The sequence below is a fragment of the Schistocerca nitens genome, unplaced genomic scaffold, assembly GCF_023898315.1.
Source record: "Schistocerca nitens isolate TAMUIC-IGC-003100 unplaced genomic scaffold, iqSchNite1.1 HiC_scaffold_465, whole genome shotgun sequence".
Taxonomy (NCBI): Eukaryota; Metazoa; Arthropoda; class Insecta; order Orthoptera; family Acrididae; genus Schistocerca; species Schistocerca nitens.
Genome location: NW_026045998.1, coordinates 1,947,235 through 1,975,110, shown reverse-complemented (window position 1 = coordinate 1,975,110; position 27,876 = coordinate 1,947,235). Strand labels below are relative to the sequence as shown.

The 27,876-nt window shown below is 43.3% G+C and overlaps 1 protein-coding gene across 1 annotated transcript in view; it reads left to right on the top strand.

The window, feature by feature from the left end:
• Positions 1–27,876, top strand: part of LOC126232154 (tyrosine-protein phosphatase non-receptor type 11-like) — a 236,103-nt gene that overhangs the window by 7,667 nt on the left and 200,560 nt on the right. The window contains exon 2 of the mRNA XM_049942459.1: positions 7,016–7,259. Within this exon, the coding sequence (XP_049798416.1) occupies positions 7,045–7,259 (215 nt within the window). The 5' untranslated portion in view covers positions 7,016–7,044. The remainder of the gene's footprint in view (positions 1–7,015; positions 7,260–27,876) is intronic.

The following is a 27,876-nucleotide window of genomic DNA, read 5'->3' as shown; positions in this document are numbered from 1 at the left end:
TAGTACTGGGGGGCAGCGTGGAGGGTAAAAGTCGTAGAGGGAGACCAAAAGATGAATACCGTAAGCAGGTTCAGAAGGATGTAGGTTGCAGTAGGTACTGGGAGATGAAGAAGCTTGCACAGGATAGAGTAGCATGGAGAGCTGCATGAAACCAGTCTCAGAACTGAACACAACAACAACAACAACAACAAAACAACAACCGTTATAAACATACTGAAATGTTGTTGTCACTGGGTGCGCGTCATTTCTCTCAGATCGCCGATGTGTTCAGTTTTGCTTTAATATTCGACTGTGAATTATTATACACAACTGGCACAGCTGCCTAATATCGTGATGGGCCCTCGCGAGCGTGGGGGGGGGGGAGATCTCTTCTGGACAGCAGTTTCTGTTACATGCAGCTTTCTGGCCTCAAAAACATGAATTTTCTCCCTTCATGTCACCGCTTATTTTGCCATTTTCATTGCGAAATTGACGGCTTGTTCATGTCTGGGGCAATAATAGAGGGCTGTTTGCCTGGATTGTTCGCTACTCCAAGGTGGGCCTGGTTTGTTTTCGGTTCTAATGTCGATGGAGGCAGATATACTATGAGTAAAGAAATCTTGGGAAATTTTCGCTACCTCAATACGTTTTATTGCTACCTTTATTCTGTACCGGCACCCTGTGGATGTCAATATGAAGATCTTGTAGAATTTCATACTTGTTACTACCTACTTTTTCCGCTTCTGTCAATAATTTAATTGACTTAAGTGTGCCACTGAATGATTTTTAACAGAATTTCGTTACGAATCTTCACGCATTGCTAAATTTGCACACTTTCATGGTAGCTGAGCAACGGAAATCCAGTGTGGCTGATCTGGACGTTGACGCAGATAGTTTCGCGGCCGAATGCGCGTAATATTTTGCTATTTCGTAACGATCTGGGGTATTTTCTCTTACTAAAACAGTTACGTTATCTCGGTAAGATGAAATTCATTTTTATTAGCACAGTTGATACTAATTTGCGTTTCTTCTTTCATTTACCGGTTGATCAAACAGTCAGTATAAATTTGTACCTCTGTATCTACATTATTCCGTGATTTATTCAGTTTGCCAAATTTATACTGACTTTTTTATCACCCGGTGTATCTTATATTTTTTCGTGTTGCATTTAACACACTAATCAGCATTAATATAGTGTTACACATGATTGAAAACAGTCTGACAAAGTTCGGATAGTTTTTTAATTTCACGCCTGTGCGTAGTATGTTGGTAGTACTTCTTCGCCTTGCCTGTTACGCAGTGTAGCAGACTTTAAAGCTGAGCGGAACAGCATAACGACAAAGGGGGGGATCTCGCTCGTTTTGTCCACGGCTGCACGCGTCACGTCTCAAGAGTCGTATCTAGACCTGTCATCATCATCATCATCATCATCATCAGTTTTCTGCTATGTTAGCAGGTCCTTTGCCTCTCCATTTTCTGCGATCCGTCGCTTCCTTCTTAAGGCTGCTGTATGTTGTTGCGTCCAGCATGTCATACAGCACCTGGAATGTCTTCCTTCCTCGCTTCCTTTTCCCTTCCACATAACCTTCTAAAATTGTTTTCATCAGTCCGTCATTCTTTCTTAATATATGCCCAATCCAATTTCTTTTTCTTCTCTTTATTACATCTAGTAACTGTCTTTTCTCTCCCACTCTTCTCAATACCTCTTCCATTTTCTACTCTGTCCATCCAACTTACTCTTTCCATCCTCCGCCATGTCCAGATCTGAAAAGCCTCCAGCCTTTCTGTGTCTTTCTTCCTCATAGTCCCACGTTTCAGCGCCATATACAAGAACACTCCATACAAGACATTTTATGATTCTCTTTCTGAGTTCTCTGTCCACACCGGTGCAGAAAATTGTCCTATTCTTATAAAACGCCTCCTTCGCCGTTGCTATCCTTGTTTTAATTTCTGTGGTGCACTTCTAGTCGGTGTCTATCCTGCTTCCAAGATAGTTACAATTTTGTACCTGTTCTAGTTTTTCTCCATTCAGCATAATTTTTATTTCCTTATTTCCTGCTAGTGCGAATACTTCTGTTTTATTTGTGTTACTTTTCATTCCATATTTTTTTTCCGTTAGTTGCAATGGTGTCCACCAAATCCTGTAATTCTTTTTCCCCTGTGGCTAGAAGGACCATGTCACCAGCAAACCTCAAACACCCTACTCTTCTTACTCCAATCTCTACTCCTTTGTCATCTAATGAGCACTGGTCAATCATATATAGACAGCATCCTTGTCTTACTGTTTTTCCTAGTATGATCGAGTTTGTACTTTCTCCTCTCACTTTAACTGAAACTTTTTGATTAAGGTATAATGAGTTTACAAGTGTTCTGGTTTTCCAGTCCACTCTCTTTTCCCTCATTGTAGTCGCCAGCTTGTCCCAAACCACATTGTCAAATGCCCTCTCTAGATCGATGAAGCACATATAAAGGTCTCTTCCTTTTTCAATAAACCTTTATCCCAAGATTCGTAGGAGCCCTGTTGCGTCTCAGGTGCCCGTGTAAAGCCAAGCTGCTCCTCGCCAAGATTCTGCTCCATTACTTTTTCAAGTCTTTTATTAATTAAGAGCTATCACGGGCCCCACATCACTCCAGCTGCACGCGCCACACACCCCCTTACAGAGACTCCTCCAGCTCCAGCAGTCCCCTACCGGCATGCACGGTCCGCGGATTCCTGAGGTTGTCTACATACACGCATCCGCTAGGTACAATTTGAAACGACACTCGTCCGATCAGGCAACATGTCTCCAGTCAAGAACAGTCCAATGTCGGTGTTGACGGGCCCAGGCGAGGCGTAAAGCTGTGTGTCGTGCAGTCGTCAGGGGTACACGAGTGTGCCTTCGGCTGCGAAAGCCCATATCGATGCTCCTTTGTTGAATGGTTCGCACGCTGACACTTGCTGATGGCCCATCACTGAAATCTGCAGCAATTTGCCGAAAGGTTACACTTCTGTCACGTTGGACGAATCTCTCGAGTCGCCGTCGGTCCCGTTCTTGCACGATCTTTTTCCGGCCGCTGCGATGTAGGAGATTTGGTATTTCACCGGATTCCTGATATTCACAGTGCACTCGTGAAATGGTCGTACGGCAAAATCCCCACTCCATCGCTACCTCGGAGATGCCGTGTCCCATGGCTCGCGCGCCGACTACAACACCACGTTCAAACTCACTTGAATCTTGCTAACCTGCCATTGGAGCAGCAGTAACCGATCTATCAACTGCTCCCAGACACTTGTTGTCTTATACAGGCGTTGCCGGCCGGAGCGCCGCATTCTGCCTGTTTAGATGTCTCTCTATTTCAATACGCATGCGTATACCAGTTTCTTTGACACTTCAGTGAACAATGGAAATACGTAACAGATCAGGCGAATAATCTATGATTGTTGTTGTGGTGGTCTTCAGTCGTGAGACTGCTTTGATGCAGCTCTCCATGCTACTCTATCCTGTGCAAGCTTCTTCATCTCCCAGTACCTACTGCAACCTACATCCTTCTGAATCTGCTTAGTGTATTGGTCTCTTGGTCTCCCTCTACGATTTTTACCCTCCACGCTGCCCTCCAGTGCTAAATTTGTGATCCCTTGATGCCTCAAAACATGTCCTACCAACCGATCCCTTCTTCTAGTCAAGTTGTGCCACAAATTCCTCTTCTCCTCAATCCTATTCAGTACCTCCTCATTAGTTATGTGATCTACCCATCTAATCCTCAGCATTCTTCTGTAGCACCACGTTTCGAAAGCTTCTATTCTCTTCTTGTCCAAACTATTAATCGTCCACGTTTCACTTCCATACGTGGCTACACTCCACACAAATACTTTCAGAAACTTCCTGACACTTAAATCTATACTCGATGTTAACAAATTTCTCTTCTTCAGAAAAGCTTTCCTTGGCATTGCCAGTCTACATTTTATATCCTCTCTACTTCGACCATCATCAGTTATTTTACTCCCCAAATAGCAAAACTCCTTTACTACTTTAAGTGTCTCATTTCCTAATCTAATCCCCTCAGCATCACCCGATTTAATTTGACTACATTCCATTATCCTCGTTTTGCTTTTGTTGATGTTCATCTTATATCCTCCTTTCAAGACACCGTCCATGCCGTTCAACTGCTCTTCCAAGTCCTTTGCTGTCTCTGACAGAATTAGAATGTCATCGGCGAACCTCAAAGTTTTTATTTCTTCTCCATGGGTTTTAATACCTATTCCGAAGTTTTATTTCGTTTCCTTTACTGCTTGCTCAATATACAGATTGAATAGCATCGGGGAGAGGCTACAACCCTGTCTCACTCCTTCCCCAACCACTGCTTCCCTTTCATACCCCTCGTATGACTGCCATCTGGTTTCTGTACAAATTGTAAATAGCCTTTCGCTCCCTGTATTTTACCCCTGCCACCTTCAGAATTTGAAAGAGAGTATTCCAGTGAACATTGTCAAAAGCTTTCTCTAAGTCTACAAATGCTAGAAACATAGGTTTGCCTTTTCTTAATCTTTCTTCTAAGATAAGTCGTAAGGTTAATCTATGATTAGGATACTATTAATCGAGTCCTACTCACAGTTGCTGCTCTCTTTCATTTGTAATAGTTCTGAGCACTATGGGACTGAGGTCATCAGTCCCCTAGAACTTAGAACTACTTAAACCTAACTAACCTAAGAACATCACACACATCCATGCCCGAGGCACGATTCGAACCTGCGACCGCAGCAGCCGCGTGCTTCCGGACTGAAGGGCCTAGAACCGCTCGGCCACAGCGGCCGGCCTCTTTCAGTTGCATATCCGCGGATGAGCGCCACCGAACGGTGATTCTACATCTACGTGTCTACATCTACATCCATACTCCGCAAGCCACTTCACGGTGTGTGGCGGAGGGTACCTTAAGTACCTCTATCGTTCTCCCTTCTATTCCAGTCTCGTATTGTTCGTGGAAAGGAGGATTGTCTGTATGCTTCTGTGTGGGCTCTAATCTCTCTCATTTTATCCTCACGGTCTCTTCGCGAGATACACGTAGGAGGGAGCAATATACTGCTCGACTCCTCGGTGACGGTATGTTCTAGAAACTTCAACAAAAGCCCGTACCGAGCTACTGAACGTCTCTCCTGCAGAGTCTTCCACTGGAGTTTATCTACCATCTCCGTAACGCTTTCGCGATTACTAAATGATCCTGTAACGAAGCGCGCTGCTCGCCGTTGGATCTTCTCTATCTATTCTATCGACCCTATCTGGTACGGATCCCACACTGCTGAGCAGTATTCGAGCAGTGGGCGAACAAGCGTACTGTAACCTACTTCTTTGTTTTCGGATTGCATTTCCTTCGGATTCTTCCAATGAATCTCAGTCTGACATCTGCTTTACCGACGATTAATTTTGTATGATCATTCCATTTTAAATCACTCGTAATGCCTACTCCCTGATAATTTATGGAATTAACTGCTTCCAGTTGCTGACCTGCTATATTGTAGCTAAGTGATAGAGGATCTTTCTTTCTATGTATTGGGAGAAGATTACACTTGTCTACATTGAGATTCAATTGCCATTCCCTGCACCATGCGTCAATTCGCTGCAGATCCTTCTGCATTTCAGTACAATTTTCCGTTGTTGCAACCTCTCGATATAGCACAGCATCATACGCAAAAAGCCTCAGTGAACTTCCGATGTCATCCACAAGGTCATTTATGTATTTTGTGAATAGTAACGGTCCTACGACACTCCCCTGCGGCACACCCGAAATCACTCTTACTTCGGAAGACTTCTCTCCATTGAGAATGACATGCTGCGGTCTGTTATCTAGGAACTCTTCAATCCAATCACACGTCTGATAGTCCATATGCTCTTACTTTGTTCATTAAATGACTGTGGGGAACTGTATGGAACGCCTTGGGGAAACACGGCATCTACGTGGGAACCCGTGTCTATGGCCCTCTGAGTCTCGTGGACGAATAGCGCGAGCTGGGTTTCACACGATCGTCTCTTCCGAATCCCATGCTGATTCCTGCAGAGTAGATTTCTAGTCTCTAGAAAAGTCATTATACTCGAACATTATCGTTGAAATAACCGGTTTTCCCTTATATCTTTTTTCCCACGCAAGTTGAAAGTGTGTGTTAACACCACTCAGGATAACCAGTTTCTGAAATAACTTTCTGTTTTGTATTCCAGTTATTTACCGCAATAAGCTTATAAATCGTACCGAAATTAAAAAATTTTGAATCCCCCAGTTTCAAGATACATAGACTATTGAAGTAACTGCAAACGAAGGAGAACTTGGTCTTTCCACGGTTCGCTGCTGTTCTCGAAAGTGGCTGAATATCACAGAAAATAACCAGTGTTCTCCTGTTGGTTCTGTTGTTGTGGTTTGATGCAGCTCTCCGTGCTACTCTATCCTGTGCAAGCTTCTTCATCTCCCAGTACCTACTGCAACCTACATCCTTCTGAACCTGCTCACTGTATTCATCTCTTGGTCTCCCTCTACGATTTTTACCCTCCACGCTGCCCTCCAATAATAAATTGGTGATCCCTTGATGCCTCAGAACATGTCGTACCAACCGATCCCTTCTTTTGGTCCAGTTGTGCCACAAACTCCTCTTCTCCCCAATTCTATTCAATAAATCATCACTAGTTGTGTGATCTACCCATCTAATCTTCAGCATTCTTCTGTAGCACCACATTTCGTAAGTCGTCTTAGTAAATTGTACATACGAGTGAAGTAAAATCGAAACTTTGTGCAACTCTTATGGAACATCCACCGGAAAAAAATCTCGCACAGCGGTGAAAGTTCGAGAGACCCAGCGATGCGTATGGGCTTCGATTTACTACGTCATACTCCTGCCCTTAGTGGTAGGCTTTGCAATGTGTACAGGACCTTAGCTTTTCGTCCTCACAGGAATCGTTTCTTACAAGTTGTCTGTCCATATTTACCAACACACCCCTATGATAATGCGCAATTTGCAGAAAGACGTGTTCCGTCGAGCTGTTGTTGCCAGCGTGGTTCGCCGTTTTGCCCGCAGGCGGCAGCACCAAGCGGTGCCGCGACGAGATGGAGTCCGGTGGCGCCGCCGCCGCGGTCTCCCCACCACCCGCCGTCGCGCACAACAGCGCCGAGGCGGCGATCCCTTCTGCGCATGCGCAGAGTCTCGTGGCGCATGCGCCGGCGGCTGCCGCCGTCACTGCGCATGCGCCGACCGTAGCGCCGGGCCTGGAGCCGGCGCGCAGACAGAGCTGCCTGCCAGTGTCCAGCTACAAACTGCGAAGGTGAGACCGTACGCATATACATACACACACACATCACATTTCCCAATCAGTTTCCCCGTAAACAGATTTTTCGTAATACCGTTGCTGGTTTTGAAACGTCGGTTTCGTCCGTCATTCGGTCGCCGCGCGAAGTCGTTGCAGTGGCGGTAGTCCCCACGACGAATCATTCGGATTCAGCCCTCGCTTTGCAATGTTTGCCTTTTATCGTCTGAGGAATCGTTTCTTACAGCTTGACCAGAAGTCGTCTTCCTGCTGCCACCGAACTCCACTAATTCCCATTGTATATAACTTTAACGTACCGATTTCGCATTTGAAATTTGCCAATCACACCGTAAAAAAAGAAATGAAAACAAAACTTTAATTGTTCTTGAGTAATATTAACAAGGTTATTTTTAAAGAGGTACTAACGTAGGAGTAGAGTCAGGAATCTGAAATATTCTTAGCACACAGTTGGCAATATCGACGAAGATTCAATTAAGTGTACCGCAGAAGGGTAGGCCCTTCGTACACAAACACCACATTGTTTCTTAAGCACACGTTTCGTTAATTCTCGCTGACTTTTACTTACAGCATACTTTCTAAAGAAATACCGACGAACAAGGAGGGTCGTGCAACTGAAAATATTGAATGTAATATTTCAGAATGAAAATTTCACTCTGCGGCGGAGTGAGCGCTGATAACGAGACTTCCTGGTCGATTAAAACTGTGTGCCGGGCGGAGTCTCGAAGCCGCGACCTCTGCTGATAGCAGGCAAGTGCTCTGCCGACTCAGCTGCAATATCCGTTCTTCCAAGAGCGCTGGAGTTGCAGGTTTCGCAGGAGAAGTCCTGTGGAAACTTCCTGGCAGATTAAAACTGTGTGCCGGACCGAGACTCGAACTCGGGACCTTTGCCTCTCGCGGGCAAGTGCTCTACCAACTGACCTACCCAAGCACGACTCACGCCCCGTCCTCACAGCTTTACTTCTGCCAGTACCTCGTCTCCTACCTTCCAAACTTTACAGAAGCTCTCCTGCGAACCTTGCAGAACTAGCACTCCTGAAAGAAAAGATATTGCGGAGACATGGCTTAGCCACAAGCTGGGGGATGTGGAAGTTTGGCAGGTATGAGAAGAGGTAGTGGCGGAAGTGGAGGTGTGACGGCGGGTCGTGAGTCGTGCTGAACACCTGCCCTCGAAGCGCAAAGGTCGCGAGTTCGAGTTTCTGTCCGGCACACAGTTTTAATCTGCCAGCAAGTAAGAATATGGCATTAGTAAGTTTAACTGAAAAAGTAAAAACGTCTGTGGAATATGGTAGAGGAGTTCATTAAAAACGATAAATATTTTTTTCTAAATTTTTGAGTACTGACCAAATACCTAACTACATTGCAGTGTTTTCAAACGGTGGGCGTAAAGTTGAGTTACTACCTGCCTTCCGCATGGAACACACCTACCTCAGCACCGACCACTAGTGTTACACACATACGGTTACTGTCAACAAGTAAGGACCTGAAGATGATGTTGCAACGACATCGAAACTAGTCGCCAGTATAACAAACACCTTAATACAGCTGGAAGAATTTCGTCACTTTTTAACACATATTATACTAGGACTTCAACACTCCACCTCCAAGTGCCTGTTACTCATCGATAATTACTGAAACAAGAAACGGCAACGGAGTTCTAAGTCAAAAAGGGAAAATCTGCCCCAAAACACAACCCTCGAATTCGCACAGAAACAAAATGAAATTTATTGTACGATGTGCTTTTCGCCCTATTTTACCGAAGAAATCGTCGCTCATGAATCCGCAGGTTAAACGCCGACGCAAGGGAACGCACTTTACATTCCCTTCGCTCCTTCGGACTGCACCAACTCACTCACTCCTACACCCACATCTATCTCTACAGTCTGCAAACAACTGTGAAGTGCGTGGCAGAGGGTATGTACCACTGTGGTTGCAGTATTCGTTATCTTTTCCTCACCATCCCCAATGTGAGCGATGTGTAGGGGATTGTAGTTGTGTTGTTGTGGTCTTCAGTCCAGAAACAGGTTTGATGCAGCTCTCCATGCCACTCTATCCTGTGCAAGCTTCTTCATCTCCCAGTACCTACTGCAGCCTACATCCTTCTGAATCTGCTTAGTGTATTCATCTCTTGGTCTCCCTCTACGATTTTTACCCTCCACGCTGCCCTCCAGTACTAAATTGGTGATCCCTTGATGCCTCAAACGATCCCTTCTTCTAGTCAAGTTGTGCCACAAATTCCTCTTCTCCCCAATTCCATTCAGTACCTCCCCATTAGTTATATGATCTACCCATCTAATCTTCAGCATACTTCTGTAGCACCACATTTCGAAAGCTTCCATTCTCTTCTTGTCCAAAGTATTTATCGTTCACGTTTCACTTCCATACAAGGCTACACTCCATACAAATATTTTCAGAAACTACTTCCTGACACTTAAATCTATACGCGATGTTAACAAATTTCTCCCCCCCCCCCCCATGAACCATGGACCTTGCCGTTGGTGGGGAGGCTTGCGTGCCTCAGCGATACAGACAGCCGTACTGTAGGTGCAACCACAACGGAGGGGTATCTGTTGAGAGGCCAGACAAACATGTCGTTCCTGAAGAGGGGCAGCAGCCTTTTCAGTAGTTGCAAGGGCAACAGTCTGGATGATTGACTGATCTGGCCTTGTAACATTAACCAAAACGGCCTTGCTGTGCTGGTACTGCGAACGGCTGAAAGCAAGGGGAAACTACAGCCGTAATTTTTCCCGAGGACATGCAGCTCTACTGTATGATTAAATGATGATGGCGTCCTCTTGGGTAAAATATTCCGGAGGTAAAATAGTCCCCCATTCGGATCTCCGGGCGGGGACTACTCAAGAGGACGTCGTTATCAGGAGAAACAAAACTGGCGTTCTACGGATCGGAGCGTGGAATGTCAGATCACTTAATCGGGCAGGTAGGTTAGAAAATTTGAAAAGGGAAATGGATAGGTTAAAGTTAGATATAGTGGGAATTAGTGAAGTTCGGTGGCAGGAGGAACAAGACTTTTGGTCTGGTGATTACAGGGTTATAAATACAAAATCAAATAGGGGTAATGCAGGAGTAGGTTTAATAATGAATAAAAAAATAGGAGTGCGGGTTAGCTACTACAAACAGCATAGTGAACGCATTATTGTGGCCAAGATAGACACAAAGCCCATGCCTACTACAGTAGTACAAGTTTATATGCCGACTAGCTCTGCAGATGATGAAGAAATTGATGAAATGTATGACGAGATAAAAGAAATTATTCAGGTAGTGAAGGGAGACGAAAATTTAATAGTCATGGGTGACTGGAATTCATCAGTAGGAAAAGGGAGAGAAGGAAACGTAGTAGGTGAATATGGATTCGGGGGAAGGAATGAAAGAGGAAGCCGCCTTGTAGAATTTTGCACAGAGCATAGCTTAATCATAGCTAACACTTGGTTCAAGAATCATGAAAGGAGGCTGTATACATGGAAGAAGCCTGGAGGTACTGACACGTTTCAGATAGATTATATAATGGTAAGACAGAGATTTAGGAACCAGGTTTTAAATTGTAAGACATTTCCTGGGGCAGATGTGGATTCTGACCACAATCTATTGGTTATGAACTGCAGATTGAAACTGAAGAAACTGCAAAAAGGTGGGAATTTAAGGAGATGGGACCTGGATAAACTGAAAGAACCAGAGGTTGTAGAGAGTTTCAGGGAGAGCATAAGGGAACAATTGACAGGAATGGGGGAAAGAAATACAGTAGAAGAAGAATGGGTAGCTCTGAGGGATGAAGTGGTGAAGGCAGCAGATGATCAAGTAGGTAAAAAGACGAGGGCTAATAGAAATCCTTGGGTAACAGAAGAAATATTGAATTTAATTGATGAAAGGAGAAAATATAAAAATGCAGTAAATGAAGCAGGCAAAAAGGAATACAAACGTCTCAAAAATGAAATCGACAGGAAGTGTAAAATGGCTAAGCAGGGATGGCTAGAGGACAAATGTAAGGATGTAGAGGCTTGTCTCACTAGGGGTAAGATAGATACTGCCTACAGGAAAATTAACGAGACCTTTCGAGAACAGAGAACCACTTGTATGAATATCAAGAGCTCAGATGGCAACCCAGTTCTAAGCAAAGAAGGGAAGGCAGAAAGGTGGAAGGAGTATATAGAGGGTTTATACAAGGGCGATGTACTTGAGGACAATATTATGGAAATGGAAGAAGATGTAGATGAAGACGAAATGGGAGATAAGATACTGCGTGAAGAGTTTGACAGAGCACTGAAAGACCTGAGTCGAAACAAGGCCCCGGGAGTAGACAACATTCCACTAGAACTACTGATAGCCTCGGGAGAGCCAGTCCTGACAAAACTCTACAATCTGGTGAGCAAGATGTATGAGACAGGCGAAATACCCTCAGACGTCAAGAAGAATATAATAATTCCAATCCCAAAGAAAGCAGGTGTTGACAGATGTGAAAATTACCGAACTATCAGTTTAATAAGTCACAGCTGCAAAATACTAACGCGAATTCTTTACAGACGAATGGAAAAACTGGTAGAAGCGGACCTGGGGGGAGATTAGTTTGGATTCCGTAGAAATGTTGGAACACGTGAGGCAATACTGACCTTACGACTTATCTTGGAAGAAAGATTAAGAAAAGGCAAACCTACGTTTCTAGCATTTGTAGACTTAGAGAAAGCTTTTGACAATGTTGACTGGAATACTCTCTTTCAAATTCTGAAGGTGGCAGGGGGAAAATACAGGGAGCGAAAGGCTATTTACAATTTGTACAGAAACCAGATGGCAGTTATAAGAGTCGAGGGGCATGAAAGGGAAGCAGTGGTTGGGAAAGGAGTGAGACAGGGTTGTAGCCTCTCCCCGATGTTATTCAATCTGTATATTGAGCAAGCAGTAAAGGAAACAAAAGAAAAATTCGGAGTAGGTATTAAAATTCATGGAGAAGAAGTAAAAACTTTGAGGTTCGCCGATGACATTGTAATTCTGTCAGAGACAGCAAAGGACTTGGAAGAGCAGTTGAACGGAATGGACAGTGTCTTTAAAGGAAGATATAAGATGAACATGAACAAAAGCAAAACAAGGATAATGGAATGTCGTCGAATTAAGTCGGGTGATGCTGAGGGAATTAGATTAGGAAATGAGACACTTAAAGTAGTAAAGGAGTTTTGCTATTTAGGGAGTAAAATAACCGATGATGGTCGAAGTAGAGAGGATATAAAATGTAGACTGGCAATGGCAAGGAAAGCGTTTCTCAAGAAGAGAAATTTGTTAACATCGAGTATAGATTTAGGTGTCAGGAAGTCGTTTCTGAAAGCATTTGTATGGAGTGTAGCCATGTATGGAAGTGAGACATGGACGATAACTAGTTTGGACAAGAAGAGAATAGAAGCTTTCGAAATGTGGTGCTACAGAAGAATGCTGAAGATAAGGTGGGTAGATCATGTAACTAATGAGGAGGTATTGAATAGGATTGGGGAGAAGAGAAGTTTGTGGCACAACTTGACTAGAAGAAGGGATCGGTTGGTAGGACATGTTTTGAGGCATCAAGGGATCACAAATTTAGCATTGGAGGGCAGCGTGGAGGGCAAAAATCGTAGAGGGAGACCAAGAGATGAATACACTAAGCAGATTCAGAAGGATGTAGGTTGCAGTAGGTACTGGGAGATGAAGAAGCTTGCACAGGATAGAGTAGCATGGAGAGCTGCATCAAACCAGTCTCAGGACTGAAGACCACAACAACAACAAATTTCTCTTCTTCAGAAACGATTTCCTTGCCTTTGCTAGTCTACATTTTATATCCTCTCTACTTCGACCATCATCAGTTATTTTGCTCCCCAAATAGCAAAACTCCTTTACTACTTTAAGTGTCTCATTTCCTAATCTAATTCCCTCAGCATCACCCGACTTAATTCGACTACATTCCATTATCCTCGTTTTGCTGCTGTTGATGTTCATCTTATATCCTCCCTTCAAGACACTGTCCATTCCATTCAACTGCTCTTCCAAGTCCTTTGCTGTCTCTGACAGAATTACAATGTCATCGGCGAACCTCAAAAGTTTTTATTTCTTCTCCATGGATTTTAATACCTACTCCCAATTTTTCTTGTTTCCTTTACTGCTTGCTCAGTATACAGATTGAATAAGACTGGGGACAGGCTACAACCCTGTCTCACTCCCTTCCCAACCGTTGCTTCCCTTTCATGCCCCTAGACTCTTATAACTGCCATCTGGTTTCTGTACAAATTGAAAATAGCCTTTCGCTCCCTGTATTTTACCCCTGCCACCGTCATAATTTGAAAGAGATTATTCCAGTCAACCCTGTCAAAAGCTTTCTACAAATGATAGAAACGTAGGTTTGCCTTTCCTTCATCTATTTTCTAAGACAAGTCGTCTTCCAACATTTGTACGGAATCCAAACTGATCTTCCCCGAGGTCAGTTTCTACCAGTTTTTCGATTCATCTGTAAAGAATTCATGTTAATATTTTGCAGCAGTGGCTTATTACACTGATAGTTCGGTAATTTTCACACGTCAAATCGTGCTTTCTTTGGGATTGGAATTATTATATTCTTCTTGAAGTCTGAGGCTATTTCGCCTGTCCCCTACATCTTGCTCACCAGATGGTAGAGTTTTGTCAGGACTGGCTCTCCCAAGGCCGTCAGTAGTTCTCATGGAATGTTGTCTACTCCTGGGGCCTTGTTTCGACTCAGGTCTTTCAGAGCTCTGTCAAACTCTTCACGCAGTATCATATCTCCCATTTCATCTTCATCCGTTTTCATTTCCATAATATTGTCCTCAAGTACATTGCCCTTGTATAGAACCTCTATATACTCCTTCCACATTTCTGCTTTCCCTTCTTTGCTTAGAACTGGGTTTCCATCTGAGCTCTTGATATTCATACAAGTCGTTCTCTTATCTCCAAAGGTCTCTTTAATTTTCCTGTAGGCAGTATCTATCTTACCCCTAGTGAGACAAGCCTCTACATCCTTACATTTGTCCTCTAGCCATCCCTGCTTAGCCATTTTGCACTTCCTGTCGATCTCATTTTTGAGACGTTGGTATTCCTTTTTGCCTGCTTCATTTATTGCATTTTTATATTTTCTCATTTCATCAATTAAATTCAATATATCTTCTGTTACCCAAGGATTTCTACTAGCCCTCGTCTTTTTACCTACTTGATCCTCTGCTGCCTTTACTACGTCATCCCTCAGAGCTACCCATTCTTCTTCTACTGTATTTCTTTCGCCCATTCCTGTCAATTGTTCCCTTATGCTCTCCCTGAAACTCTGTACAACCTCTGGTTCTTTCAGTTTATCCAGATCCCATCTCCTTAAATTCCCACCTTTTTGCAGTTTCTTCAGTTTTAATCTACCGTTCATAACCAATAGATTGTGCTCAGGGTCCACATCTGCCCCTGGAAATGTCTTACAATTCAAAACCTGGTTCCTAAATCTCTGTCTTACCATTATATAATCTATCTGATACCTTTTAGTATCTCCAGGGTTCTTCCATGTATACAACCTTCTTTCATGGTTCTTAAACCAAGTGTTAGCTATGATTAAGTTGTGCTCTGTGCAAAATTCTACCAGGCGCCTTCCTCTTTCATTTCTTCCCCCCAATCCATATTCTCCTGCTATGTTTCCTTCTCTCCCTTTTCCTACTGACGAATTCCAGTCACCCATGACTATTAAATTTTCGTCTCCCTTCACTACCTGAATAATTTCTTTTATCTCGTCATACATTTCATCTATTTCTTCATCATCTGCAGAGCTAGTTGGCATATAAACTTGTACTACTGTAGTAGGCATGGGCTTTGTGTCTATCTTGGCCACAAAATGCATTCACTATGCTGTTTGTAGTAGCTAACCCGCACTCCTATTTTTTTGTTCATTATTAAACGTACTCCTGCAATACCCCTATTTGATTTTGTATTTATAACCCTGTAATCACCAGACCAAAAGTCTTGTTCCTCCTGCCACCGAACTTCACTAATTCCTGCTATATCCAACTTTAACCTATCCATTTCCCTTTTTAAATTTTTTAACCTACCTGCCCGATTAAGGGATCTGACATTCCACACTCCGATCCATAGAACGCCAGTTTTCTTTCTCCTGATAGCAACGTCCTCTTGAGTAGTCCCCGCCCGGAGATCCGAATGGGGGACTATTTTACATCCGGAATATTTTACCCAAGAGGACGCCATCATCATTTAATCATACAGTAAAGCTGCATGTCCTCGGGAAAAATTACGGCTGTAGTTTCCCCTTGCTTTCAGCCGTTCGCAGTACCAGCACAGCAAAGCCGTTTTGGTTAATGTTACAAGGCCAGATCAGTCAGTTATCCAGACTGTTGCCCCTGCAACTACTGAAAAGGCTGCTGCCCCTCTTCAGGAACCACACGTTTGTCTGGCCTCTCAACAGATACCCCTCCGTTGTGGTTGCACCTACAGTACGGCTATCTGTATCGTTGAGGCACGCAAGCCTCCGCACCAACGGCAAGGTCCACGGTTCTTGGGGGATGTATATACATTTCTCTTTTTTGATTCGAAATCAAAAACTACGCTGCATGGTCTAAAAACACCAAAGAAGACATTCAGATGCTACGTATGAAACCCGAAGATGCTTTTGACAGAGTTGTTTCCCGAAAGAAGATAGTGACAAATGGAATAACCCGAGACGAGCAACCGAAAAGAAGACACGGTGTCCTTTGGACAGAAGAGTGCGAACAGGCCCACTCACAAGGAATGAGGCAAACCTGGGCTCAGAAAAAAAGCCAGGCTCTGTCCTAAGTGCGGCAACACTTAACGTGGTCCTAGGTGGCCCCAACGAATAAATAATAAATATATACACGCCGAAGAATGTCGTTTCTGTTTACTAACAATAAGTCGCTAGTAAACGGCAGAAGACCTAGAGTGTCTGCTCACACAAGATTACTAAAATGTGTGATTATTTGACTTAAAATAGGGATTGACTATTTTTTACGGGCGAAACGGAATCAGAGCTTGGAGACTGTTGCCAGATTATTTAAGGTTCCGCTTCGTGAAGATCGGCAATTAATCTCCGAGACGCTTAGCAAGGTTCAAGTGAAAAAAATGGCAGAATAGTAATTGCATCCTCACGCCACGATCCGTTAAGCTCATATTGGTCGTTTGCTGTAACAGTAAAAAACATTAAAATACTTCATTATCTTATAGCACCGTTAAAATGAAGACTCATGAGCCTTAGCTAATTCACATTAATTTAATTGCAAATGGTTTCAAAGCTAATACACGACGCTTACATCACAATCGTCTACACAAAAGAAAGATTAATTGATGATACGCAAGCAACGCAGCTATAGCGCGTCCTGTGAGTATAAAGGAGAGACAGACCAGAGCAGGAACGCTCGTCACTTTTTTTTAACAGAAAACTATTACAGACGGTCGCAGTGAGCCACGGCTGATTGCTGCTGTATCTTTGAAATATTGTTCATGAAATGATAATCAAATTTCATAAAGTTAGTTTACGTACCATATTTTTGAGATTATTTGCAGTAAATAAATAGATAACTGCACATTTTTATGATTTCTGTCGTTTTTGCGACCTGTAGTTTACGCGGGTCTGTCCGTGTAAGACCTTTTGAAGAAAGACGTCACATCTCTGCCCAGCAGAGCTTTGCCGTCTACACTTTCAGCGAAATCAGTAACTGTGGAAAGTAGGAATATGAAATGTACTACCTACAGTATTTAACGTTCAGTTAAACCGCTACAGCTACCAACACAGAAGAAACCAGTTCCACGATTGTTGTTACATTTGTGCCAGTATAAAGACATTCGTTTTTGAAGCAATAGTAATTACATTCCAAAAACATTCGTGTGTTTAGTAAGTGGAGTGACACGTAAGAATGGCCATACCATTAGATACTTTTTTTTGCTTGGCAACGAAAGAGCCTATCATAACAACAGACAATAGTAATATGTGCTTCTCTTGCGTGAAATATTTGTTTCTTCTCTTCCTTTCAGCGGAATAAGCTGCAGATAAACACATGTTCGGCAGTATTTCTTCATGAATAAGTTGCTCATAACTTACGTCGCTGGGTCATTGGATACGGCCGATGGTTTATTTCCCGGCGGTTCGTGTATCAACGGTTTCTAACGCGCCGAACGCAGATTTCTAACAGGTCTTTCGTTAATTGAGTACAAAAATAATTAAAAACCAACATTTTCCGTACGATGCGCGTGACTGTCAGCAGTGCACAGAAAGAAAAGCAGAGGGCGGCTCCTTTGATTTGTGACAAATCGACCGTCGCACCCGACGCCATATTGAAATCGGTAGACGCGAAGCGATAGCTGCTTACTCTTACGGATCGAAATGCACATTCTTACGATACGGAAGTAAGATAGCTCACTGAATGAAAACTTTTATGAAAGGAAAAGCTAATGCAACAATTTGTGATAAATGTTCAATTGAAGCTTTTAAAATCATTACTGTTGACATGTGCAAATACTTTCAGCTTCAGATAACAAATAAGCTACTTTGTTTTGTAGATATCGGTTTTATTTTGCTTGTTAATTTTTCTTTTTTGGGACTTCGAGCTGCTAAATCCACTTACTGCAGAAATGGCTGTTATGCGACACTCAGCAATACTTCTGCTTTTGCGTTGTGTAACTGTTGTGGAATATCTTCCACCTAATCACCTTCTTCCAGCAGTGACGATAACAACAAAACGCAATTAGTAATTTGAGAAACATGCTTCTACGTAGACAAACAGTTGACGACTACTTTTACGCGTTGTCGTCTGACAACACGCTTAAATAAAATACGCTACTGGCCATTAAAATTGCTACACCACGAACATGACGTGCTACAGGCGCGAAATTTAACCGACAGGAAGAAGATGCTGTGCATATGCAAATGATTAGCTTTTCAGAGCATTCACACGAGGTTGGCGCCGGTGGCGACACCTACAACGTGCTGACATGAGGAAAGTTTCCAACCGATTTCTCATACACAGACAGCAGTTGACCGGCGTTGCCTGGTGAAACGTTTTTGTGATGCGTCGTGTAAGGAGCAGATATGCGTACCATCCCGTTTCCGACTTTGATAAAAGTCGGATTGTAGCCTATCGCGATTGCGGTTTATCGTATCGCGACATTGCTGCCCGCGTCAGTCGATATCCAATGACTGGTAGCAGAATATGGAATCGGTGGGTTCAGGAGGGTAATACGGAACGCCGTGCTGGATCCCGACGGCCTCGTATCACTAGCAGTCGAGATGACAGGCATCTTATCTGCACGGCTGTAACGGATCGTGCAGCCACGTCTCGATCCCAGAGTCGACAGATGGGGACGTTTGCAAGACGAAAACCGTCTGCACGAACAGTTCGACGACGTTTGAAGCAGCGCGGACTATCAGCTCTGAGACCGTGGCTGCGGTTACCCTTGACGCTGCGTCACAGACAGGAGCGCCTGCGATGGTGTACTCGACGACGTACCTGGGTGCACGAATGGCAAAACGTCATTTTTCGGATGAATCCAGATTCTGTTTAGAGCATCACGATGGTCGCATCCGTGTTTAGCGACATCGCGGTGAACGCACATTGGAAGCGTGTATTCGTCATCGTCATACTGGCGTATCACCCGGCGTGATGGTATGGGGTGCCATCGGTTACACGTCTGTGTCACCTCTTGTTCGCATTGACGGCACTTTGAAAAGTGGACGTTACATTTCAGATGTGTTACGACCCGTGGCTTTACCCTTCATTCGATCCCTGCGAAACCATACATTTCAGCAGGATAATGCACGACCGCATGTTGCAGGTCCTGTACGGGCCTTTCTGGATACAGAAAATGTTCGACTGCTGCCCTGGCCAGCACATTCTCCAGATCTCTCACCAATTGAAAACATCTGGTCAATGGTGGCCGAGCAACTGGCTCGTCACAATACGCCAGTCACTACTCTCGATGAACTGTGGTATCATGTTGAAGCTGCACGGGCAGCTGTACCTGTACACGCCATGCAAGCTCTGTTTGACTCAATGCCCAGGAGTATCGAGGCCGTTAGTACGGCCAGATGTGGTTGTTCTGGGTACTGATTTCTCAGGATCTATGCACCTGAATTGCGTGAAAATGTAATGACATGTCAGTTCTAGTATAATATATTTATCTAATGAATACCCGTTTATCATCTGCATTTCTTCTTGGTGTAGTAATTTTAATGGCCAGTAGTGTGTTTTTACTTCGATTTTCTCCAACTTCAGTAACAATTCGGTATGTTAGCTATGAGGGCTGTTCAGTAAAGAATGATCATAATTTCTTTATGGTCATAATTTCCCGCGCTAAAATTTAATCTTACGATATTCTGTTGGCTTAATGTGGAACATACGCGCCGTAGTAGTTTCATTGTTGGAATTCCTGGTTCCCGCCTGTGAGAGGCAGGCAAGGTCAGACGTGTTTAGTATCGCCTTTTTATTCTGTGTTGCTAGGTATGGCCTACCGCTGCAGCGGAGGCAACACGCGAGGAAAAATAGGCGGCTCTGAAATTCTGCTTTCGGCTCAACAAGTCTTCAGTTGAGGCCTACACATCGTTCTTCCCTAGAGCACAACACGAAGGTGGTTTAAAATGTTTACAGAAGGGAGACAGTCTGTTTCAAAGGATGTGGACCCGGTGCCCCAGTTACTGCTCTTACGAAAGAAAACATCCAACACTGGTGGTGTCATTGTGAGAGAGGATCGGCGAATTACCTTAAGATACAAGTATAGCTCTCAGACCCGACGGACAAGAATTAACTGGTGAAATTGTAAACGATGTTTTTCAGAAAATCATTAAGTGGTTCTCTGCAAATGGGCTCTCATTAAACTTTGACAAAACACAGTATATACAGTTCCACACAGTAAATGGAATGACCCCATTAATAAATATAGACTTTGATCAGAAATCGGTAGCTAAGGTAGAATATTCAAAATTTGTAGGTGTATGCATTGATGAGGGGTTGAACTGGAAAACACACACTGAGGATCTGCTGAAGCGTTTGAGTTCGGCTACTTACGCTATTAGGGTCATTGCAAATTTTGGCGATATACATCTGAGTAAATTAGCTTACCACGCCTATTTCCATTCTCTGCTTTCGTATGGCGTCATATTCTGGGGTAACTCATCATTGAGTAAAAGGGTGTTCATTGCACAAAAGCGTGTGATCAGAATAATTGCTGGAGCTCATCCAAGATCACACTGCAGATACTTATTTAAAGAGCTAGAAATCTTCACTGCAGCCTCACAATATATATATTCACTTGTGAAATTTGTTATTAACAATCCGAACGAATTCAAAAGTAATAGCAGTGTACATGGCTACAACACTAGGAGAAAGGATGATCTTCAAGGTTAAATCTAGCTTTGGCTCAGAAGGGGGTAAATTATGCTGCCACAAAAGTCTTTGGTCACTTACCTAATTGCATCAAAAGTCTGACAGATAGCCATTTAAAAGGAAATTAAAAGAATTTCTTAATGGCAACTCCTTCTGCTCATTAGATGAATTTTTGGATATGGTAAGTGGGTAATTTCCCAACCCCCACAAAAATAATAAACAAAATTAAAAATATTGAGCGTCATGTAATATTTTTGTCTAACGTAATATCTTGTATAGACACCTTTTATTGACCTGACACGTTCCACATCATTACGAATTGTCGTATTCATGATCTATGGAACAAGAACTAATCTAATCTAATCTCTAATCACTTTCTGAAATACTGAGTATTTCGCTGGTTGCCACCCACACGTTGTGTGACAGAAAAAGTAGACACGAGACGTGTTTGTGCTCGATGGATTCCGAGACTGTCGATTCCCGTACAAAAGGACATTCGCGTGCAGGTCTGCATGCAGTTAAAGCTGATGTTAGAGGAGTTTCTTTGACATGCAATCACGGCCGATGAAACTTGGCTACCTCATTTTGATCCTGAGGGCAAACAGCAGGTGGAAATCTCGTTCACCACCAACCCCCGAAAAAGCAAAAGCGGTCGCTTCTGCTGGGAAAGTTACGGTCATCTGATTCTTTGATATTCGTGGAATGGTTTATCAGCATGTTGTACCTGCACACACGCCAGTAACTGGATAGCACTACAGGGATGTCCTGCAAACGTTACAAGTCCATGTCAGGCGCATTTCCGTGAAGCGGGCCGGATACTGCACGAAGATAATGCGCGGCCGCATATTGCCGAGGCTGTTGCTCAGTATCTTGGAAAAATCAACGTGGAGTGCATCCCTCACCCTCCCTGTATTCCCTGACACGAAGATACGCCCTCGTGGGGGGCATTACCAGTCGTGAGGAGCAGTGGTGAAGGCTGCGGAGACTATGTTTAAGGACCTCTCAAAAAATGGTTTTCAGCATGTATTTGAAGACTGGAAGAGATGTTGGGACAAGAGCATCGCATTCGTGGGGGACTGCATTACAAGGACCATCACAATAATGAGGATGAGTAAAGGTATGTTGTAAAAAAAAAATATATATATGATCTTTCTTATTGAACAGCCCTCATAAGTGTAGTATACAGCAACGTATCACATAAACCGAACCAGACGTAAAGCAAACAATGATAACATTTTGAACTGCAAATTTTTTACTGTTGGGTACTTGGAAATTGAGTATCACTGTAACTATGACAAATATCGAAAAGACAGGTTCTTAATCGATCTTTGGTATGAAGCTATAGGTCGAAAGAAATAAGTTTTGTGCGGCAGTTAGTTTTCCTCAGAATCAGATGAGAGGTATTGTATACAGTAGCGAAGGAAACGCGTAAATACGAAGCAAGTGGTTTTTAATTTTTTTTAAGGAAAAGATCTTCTTCTTCAGTAGCGCTACAGCCCTTGGTGAGCCTTGGCTTCTTCAACAATCTTCCTCCACTCTTCTCGGCTATTTGCTGCTCTTTTCCACCCCCGGACTCCCATACTGGTGATACACATTATTACCTCGTCGATCCGTCTTCTAGGTCTCCCTTTTCGCCTAACTGAATGGATCGTACCTTCCATCATTTTCTTTGGAATTCTGTCCTCTGCCATTCTCTCCAAGTGTCCTAGCCATCGTATTCGCTGTGATTTCACAAATTTCAGTATGTCCCTGCCTTGTATTAACTCTTGTAATTCGGCATTGTAGCGTATTCTTGGAAGCAGGATAGACACCGACTGGAAGTGCACCACAGAAATTAAAACGAGGACAGCAACGGCAAAGGAGGCGTTTTATAAGAAAAGGAGAATTTTCTGCTTATAAGAAGAGGAGAATTTTCTGCAGCGGTCTGGACAGAGAACTCAGGAAGAGACTCATAAAATGTCTTGTATAGAGTGTTCTTCTGTATGGCGCTGAATCATGGACTATGAGGAAGAAAGACAGAGAAATGCTGGAGGCTTTTGAGATCTGGACATGGCGGAGGAGGGAAAGAATAAGTTGTATGGACAGAGTAGAAAATGAAGAGGTACTGAGAAGAGTGGGAGAGAAAAGACAGTCACTACATGTAATAAAGAGAAGAAATTGGATTGGGCATATATTAAGAAAGAATGACGGACTGATGAAAACAGTTTTAGAAGGTTACGTAGCAGGGAAAAGGAAGCGAGGAAGGAAGAGATTCCAGAAGCTGGATGAAATGATGGACGGTACAACATACAGCAGCCTTGAGAAGGAAGGAATAGATCGCAGAGAATGGAGAGGGAAAGGACCTGCTAATATGGCAGATAACTCATGATGATGATGATGATGATGATGATGAGCGTATTCTCCAGCCTTCTTCCTCCCTTACTGGCCCATATATTTTGCATACTACTTCCCGCTCAATGCTTCTTACTGCATTTTTATCGTGTTCTGTCAACGTCCGTACCTCTGAGCCGTATGTGATATCTGGGCGGACTAGGGAATTATATATTAGCAGTTCAGTTTGTCTTGTAACATGGCTATTTTTGAGAATCTGCATATTTGCAAAGTAAGCTCTGTTTCCTGCATGTATTCTTTCCCTTATGGCCTTTCCAATACTGTTGTCATTTGTTATTAGGGCTCCCAAGTAGTTAAAAGAGAACTCTCCACTGAAACATTTCCCGTTGATGTTTAGGTTTTTAGGGGTTCTTCTGGCCTCAGGTTGTGACATTACCATATATTTTGTTTTCATTTACTATGAGGCCAATTTTTAAAGCATTTGTTTCCATTGCCCGGTATGTTTCTAGGAGTGTATTGATGTTTCTTCCTACTATAGCAACGTCATCAGCGTATGCACATATCTGGCTAGTTTTCATAAATATGGTGCCTCTTTTGTTGATTTTATTTACTGCACTATGCAGGGCTATGTTGAATAGGACAGTGGAGAGACTATCCCCTTGCTTCACACTTTTATTAAAGTCAAAGCTTTCACTTGTTCTGCTAAGGACCTCTACTTCTGCTCTTTGTCATTGTCATTCTGATTAGTCTTATTAGCACATATACAAACTTCTTTCAGTACTCTGTATAGTTCTTACGATTTATGCTGTCAGAGGCTTGTTTGAAATCGATGAATAGGAAATGCAGATCTATATCATTTTCATAGAACTTTTCCATCATTTGCCTTACCACAAATATTTGATCAGTTGTTCCTCTGCCTGATCGAAAGCCACACTGATATTCCCCTAGTATGCCTTCTGCACACTTCCGTATCCTTTCGTTTAATATACTTGTCAACATGTTATAAGCTGTACGTAGGAGTGTTACACCTCTATAGTTTTCACACGCTGTTCTGTCCCCTTTCTTATAAATTGAGACTATTATTCCAATTTTCCAATTATCTGGCATAGTTTCTGTTTCCCATATATCTGATATTAATGTGTGCAGTTCCTTTATTATAGCCTCGCCACCAGTTTTTATTAATTCAGCAACTATGCTGTCTTCCCCAGGGGCTCGATTGTTTTCTGACTTGTGCGCAGCCTGGGAGACCTCTGGTAGTGTTGGCTTTCTTGCCTCGTTGGTTTCATTGTCTACTTCCAGCTGCACTCTTCCCTCTTTTGCGGCTGTCTCTTCATCTTCTAGGCTGGTGCTTAGTGTATCTTTGAAATACTCTGCCCCTCTTCCCACTATCTCTTCTTCCTCCCTTATCATTGCCCCATTTTTTACTGCAACAGGCCGTTGTTTTTGGTCGGAATCTGTCCTTTACCGAATAAACAAACTCGAGGAAGTGATATAATATTCATTCATTTGCATATAGTTCAATGAGCTTTTATTGTTTACAGCAAGAAAATCAAAAAACCCATTTTTCTAATGTACTGGCGTCAGCCGCTTCCTCGAAACCTCCGTTACTTTCCCGTGAGGTCATCTCTGTTGCTACTACTACACACTACGCCTGTTTGTTCCTAACTTTTAACAGTACATCAAACAACTGTTAACTTGTAGGTAAGCCCAACAGGTACAATGCACAATTAATACATTGAAGAGCCAAAGAAGCTGCGACACCTGCCTAACATCGTGCAGGGCCCTCGCGATTACGCAGAAGTGCCGCAACGCGACGCGGCGTGGACTCGACTAATGTCTGAAGTAGTGCTGGAGCGAACTGACACCAAGAATCCTGCAGGGCTGTTCACCAATCCGTAACAGTACGAGGGGGTGGAGACCTCTTCTGAACAGAACGTTGCAAGGCATCCCAGATTTGCTCAATAAGGTTCATGTCTGGGGAGTTTGGTGGCCAGAGGAAGTGTTCAAACTCAGAAGAGTGTTCCTGGAGCCACTCTGTAGCAATTCTGGACGTGTGCGTTGTCGCATTGTCCTGCTGGAATTGCCCGACGCAGGTGATCAGACAGGGTGCTCATAGACAGTCGTATGTAGACGTATCGGGGGGCCCCATATCACTCCAGCTGCACACGCCCCACACCATCACGTGCCTCCACCGGCTTGTACAGCCCCTGCCGACACGCAGGGTCCACGGATTGGATAGGTTCTCTCCGTACTCTTACACGTCCGTTTGCTCGATAGAATTTGAAACGAGACTCGTCCGACCAGGCAACACGTTTCCAGTCATCAACAGTCCAGATGACGGGTCCTTTTGTAACCTCCCCCTCACTTATCGACCTTAATGACAGTGAAAAATTAAACCGCGTGTACCTAATAGAAATTTGGAAAAAAGCAATCGTCACCGAAGTTAATCTGTCGGTAAAGAGGGAGGAAAGGGTTACATCTTTATGAAAGGAATAATGCCAATGAAACTGGTGGAAATTAATTTAGACAAGGGGTAAAGTTAATAAAGAAAATAAATGTGCGGCCGTTACGTTAACAGTTAACTAGCGGTAACTAGATATTTGAGATCTGGGGGAAATTACGGTCGCCAGTCCTATGGACAATTACTATAGTAACTGAAAAAGAAAGGTTATTACACATATAATTAGCACTAGAAGCGTGGCAACTGAAGGTTGACACGTGTAGTGTGAAAACTGAAAGTTTGTCAGAAGTAATAAATTTCGCTACACTCTGACTTAATTTAGCAAAAGAATTAACAAAACCGGAAAATCGAAAGTTAATTTAGTGACTGAAGTTAATAGTGAGCTTTCTTTCTGAAGCACATCGAAATTCTGTAAAATACGGTTAGTCTTGGACTACCTCAACAATCATTTCAAAAGCAACTTGAATCTACGCAATTTAGAAATAAGTGATTTAACTTCGAACTTGAATTAAATGATTCTGAACAATTAACAATAGTAAAATTTAGTACGTACCAAGCTGAGCTGCAGTCACAGGTAAGCTAAAATACGGTAACAAAACTCGCACTCTTAATTTGTGCTTGTGTAATCTAACTATTGTAGCCAGCTATGAATACTTAAACTGAACTTTGAAATTAAAGCAGTGAAATGGAATGATTGTACTTTAATGCTGGCGTCTGAATTTCAACGACTCTCGGGTTCATTTCGGAAAAGGAAGGGACCCTGCTTGGTAATGCAATTGGGACAATGAGCAACAAAGGTTCATGCTAAGTTGCTGTAATTTCGCGAGGCAAATGGAACAGTTTGAAAAGCTGAGGTCTGCCATACAGTTCTGAAACTTTACGTGCTTTTAGTCTTCCTTGTTGGTGGATTGAAGGTTTGAAGCCGTCGATCGAGGAGGTGGCGACAGTCACTCATTGTCGGCCGTCGCTGTTGCAGAAGCTGGATGTTGGCGCGCCTTCTTCTCGACACGGTCGCCAGGCGAAACGGGTCTCGATGTGCGCCAGCTAATGCTTCCCGTCCGCGACACCGTGCTAGAAACTATTATAGCCAGTCGAGCGCAATTACATGCTGCCCAACCCCGAAAGCGCGGCAACTCGCGGGAGCGTCACACAACACACCTGCTCCACTCGCTACTCCAGCCAGACTCCCCTCTGCTCTGCCCGCGCTCCACGCGGCAGAGCTCACTACCAAACATCCTAAACACTTCCGTTCTCCACACGACCTATCGATGTATTCGTTCGATAGCATAGTTTTCCCTACGCAAGACCCAGCGTAAAAATACAAATAATATTTACAAAACAAACCAATTATACATAGACTATATATATATATATAGTAAAACAATTACAATATATAAAGGCACAGAAATGTCATATATTCAGGTAACAAAATAATGAAAAAAATTATAGTACAATAGATGGAAATAGGATATGCATTTCCGGCGTTACACTTTGACTCCGAAAGGCCCTGCCGATGATGTTTCGTCGAATGGTCCGAACGCTGACACTTGTTGATGGCCCAGCATTGAAAACTGCAGCAAATTGCGGAAGAGCTGCACTTCTGTCACGTTGAACGATTCTCTTCAGTCGTCGTCCGTCCCGTTCTCGCAGCATCTTTTCCCGGCCGCAGCGATGTCGGAGATTTGACGTTTCACGAGATTCCCGATATTCACGGTACACTCGTGAAATGGTCGTACGGGAAAATCACCACTCCATCGCTACCTCGGAGATGCTGGGACCCCATAGCTCGTGTGCCGACTGGAACACCACGTTCAGACTCGCTTAAATCTTGGTCACCTGCCATTGCAGCAGCAGTAACTGATACGACTATAACTGCGCCACTCGCATGTTGGCCTATATAGGGTGCATCTTAATTAATGGCGTAAACGCATACAGTTGAAAGTACACGATACTAGAAGCAAAAAAGTCTCAGTAAACGTGGGGGGTCTGAAACGCATACCTTAAGAGCTATTAGCAATTACTGATCTTAGATACTGTGAAACAAATCTCTTCTACTGCAAGCTCTTTGCTTTCCATGTTTTGGGAAGTGGCAGTATGGGCCAAAACAAGGAAAAAATGTCCAGTAAACATGTGCTCTAAAATCCATACGTTCGAAGCTATGAGCACTTTTTCGGCTTCGCTACTTTGAAACATAACTCTTTTAATGAACAAATGCTCGTAACGTTTAAGATATGCATTTTAGAGCACACATTTACTGGACGCTGTTTTCCTTTTTTGGTTCATACTTCCACTTCCCAAAATATGGAAAGCAAGGAGCTTGCAGTAGAAGAGATTTGTTTCACAGTATCGAAGATGGAAAAATTGCTCGTAGCTCTTAAGGTATGCATTTCCGATCCCATGTTTACCGAGACTTCTTTGCTTCTAGTATCGTGTACTTTCAACTGTACGAGTTTACAATAAAGTTATC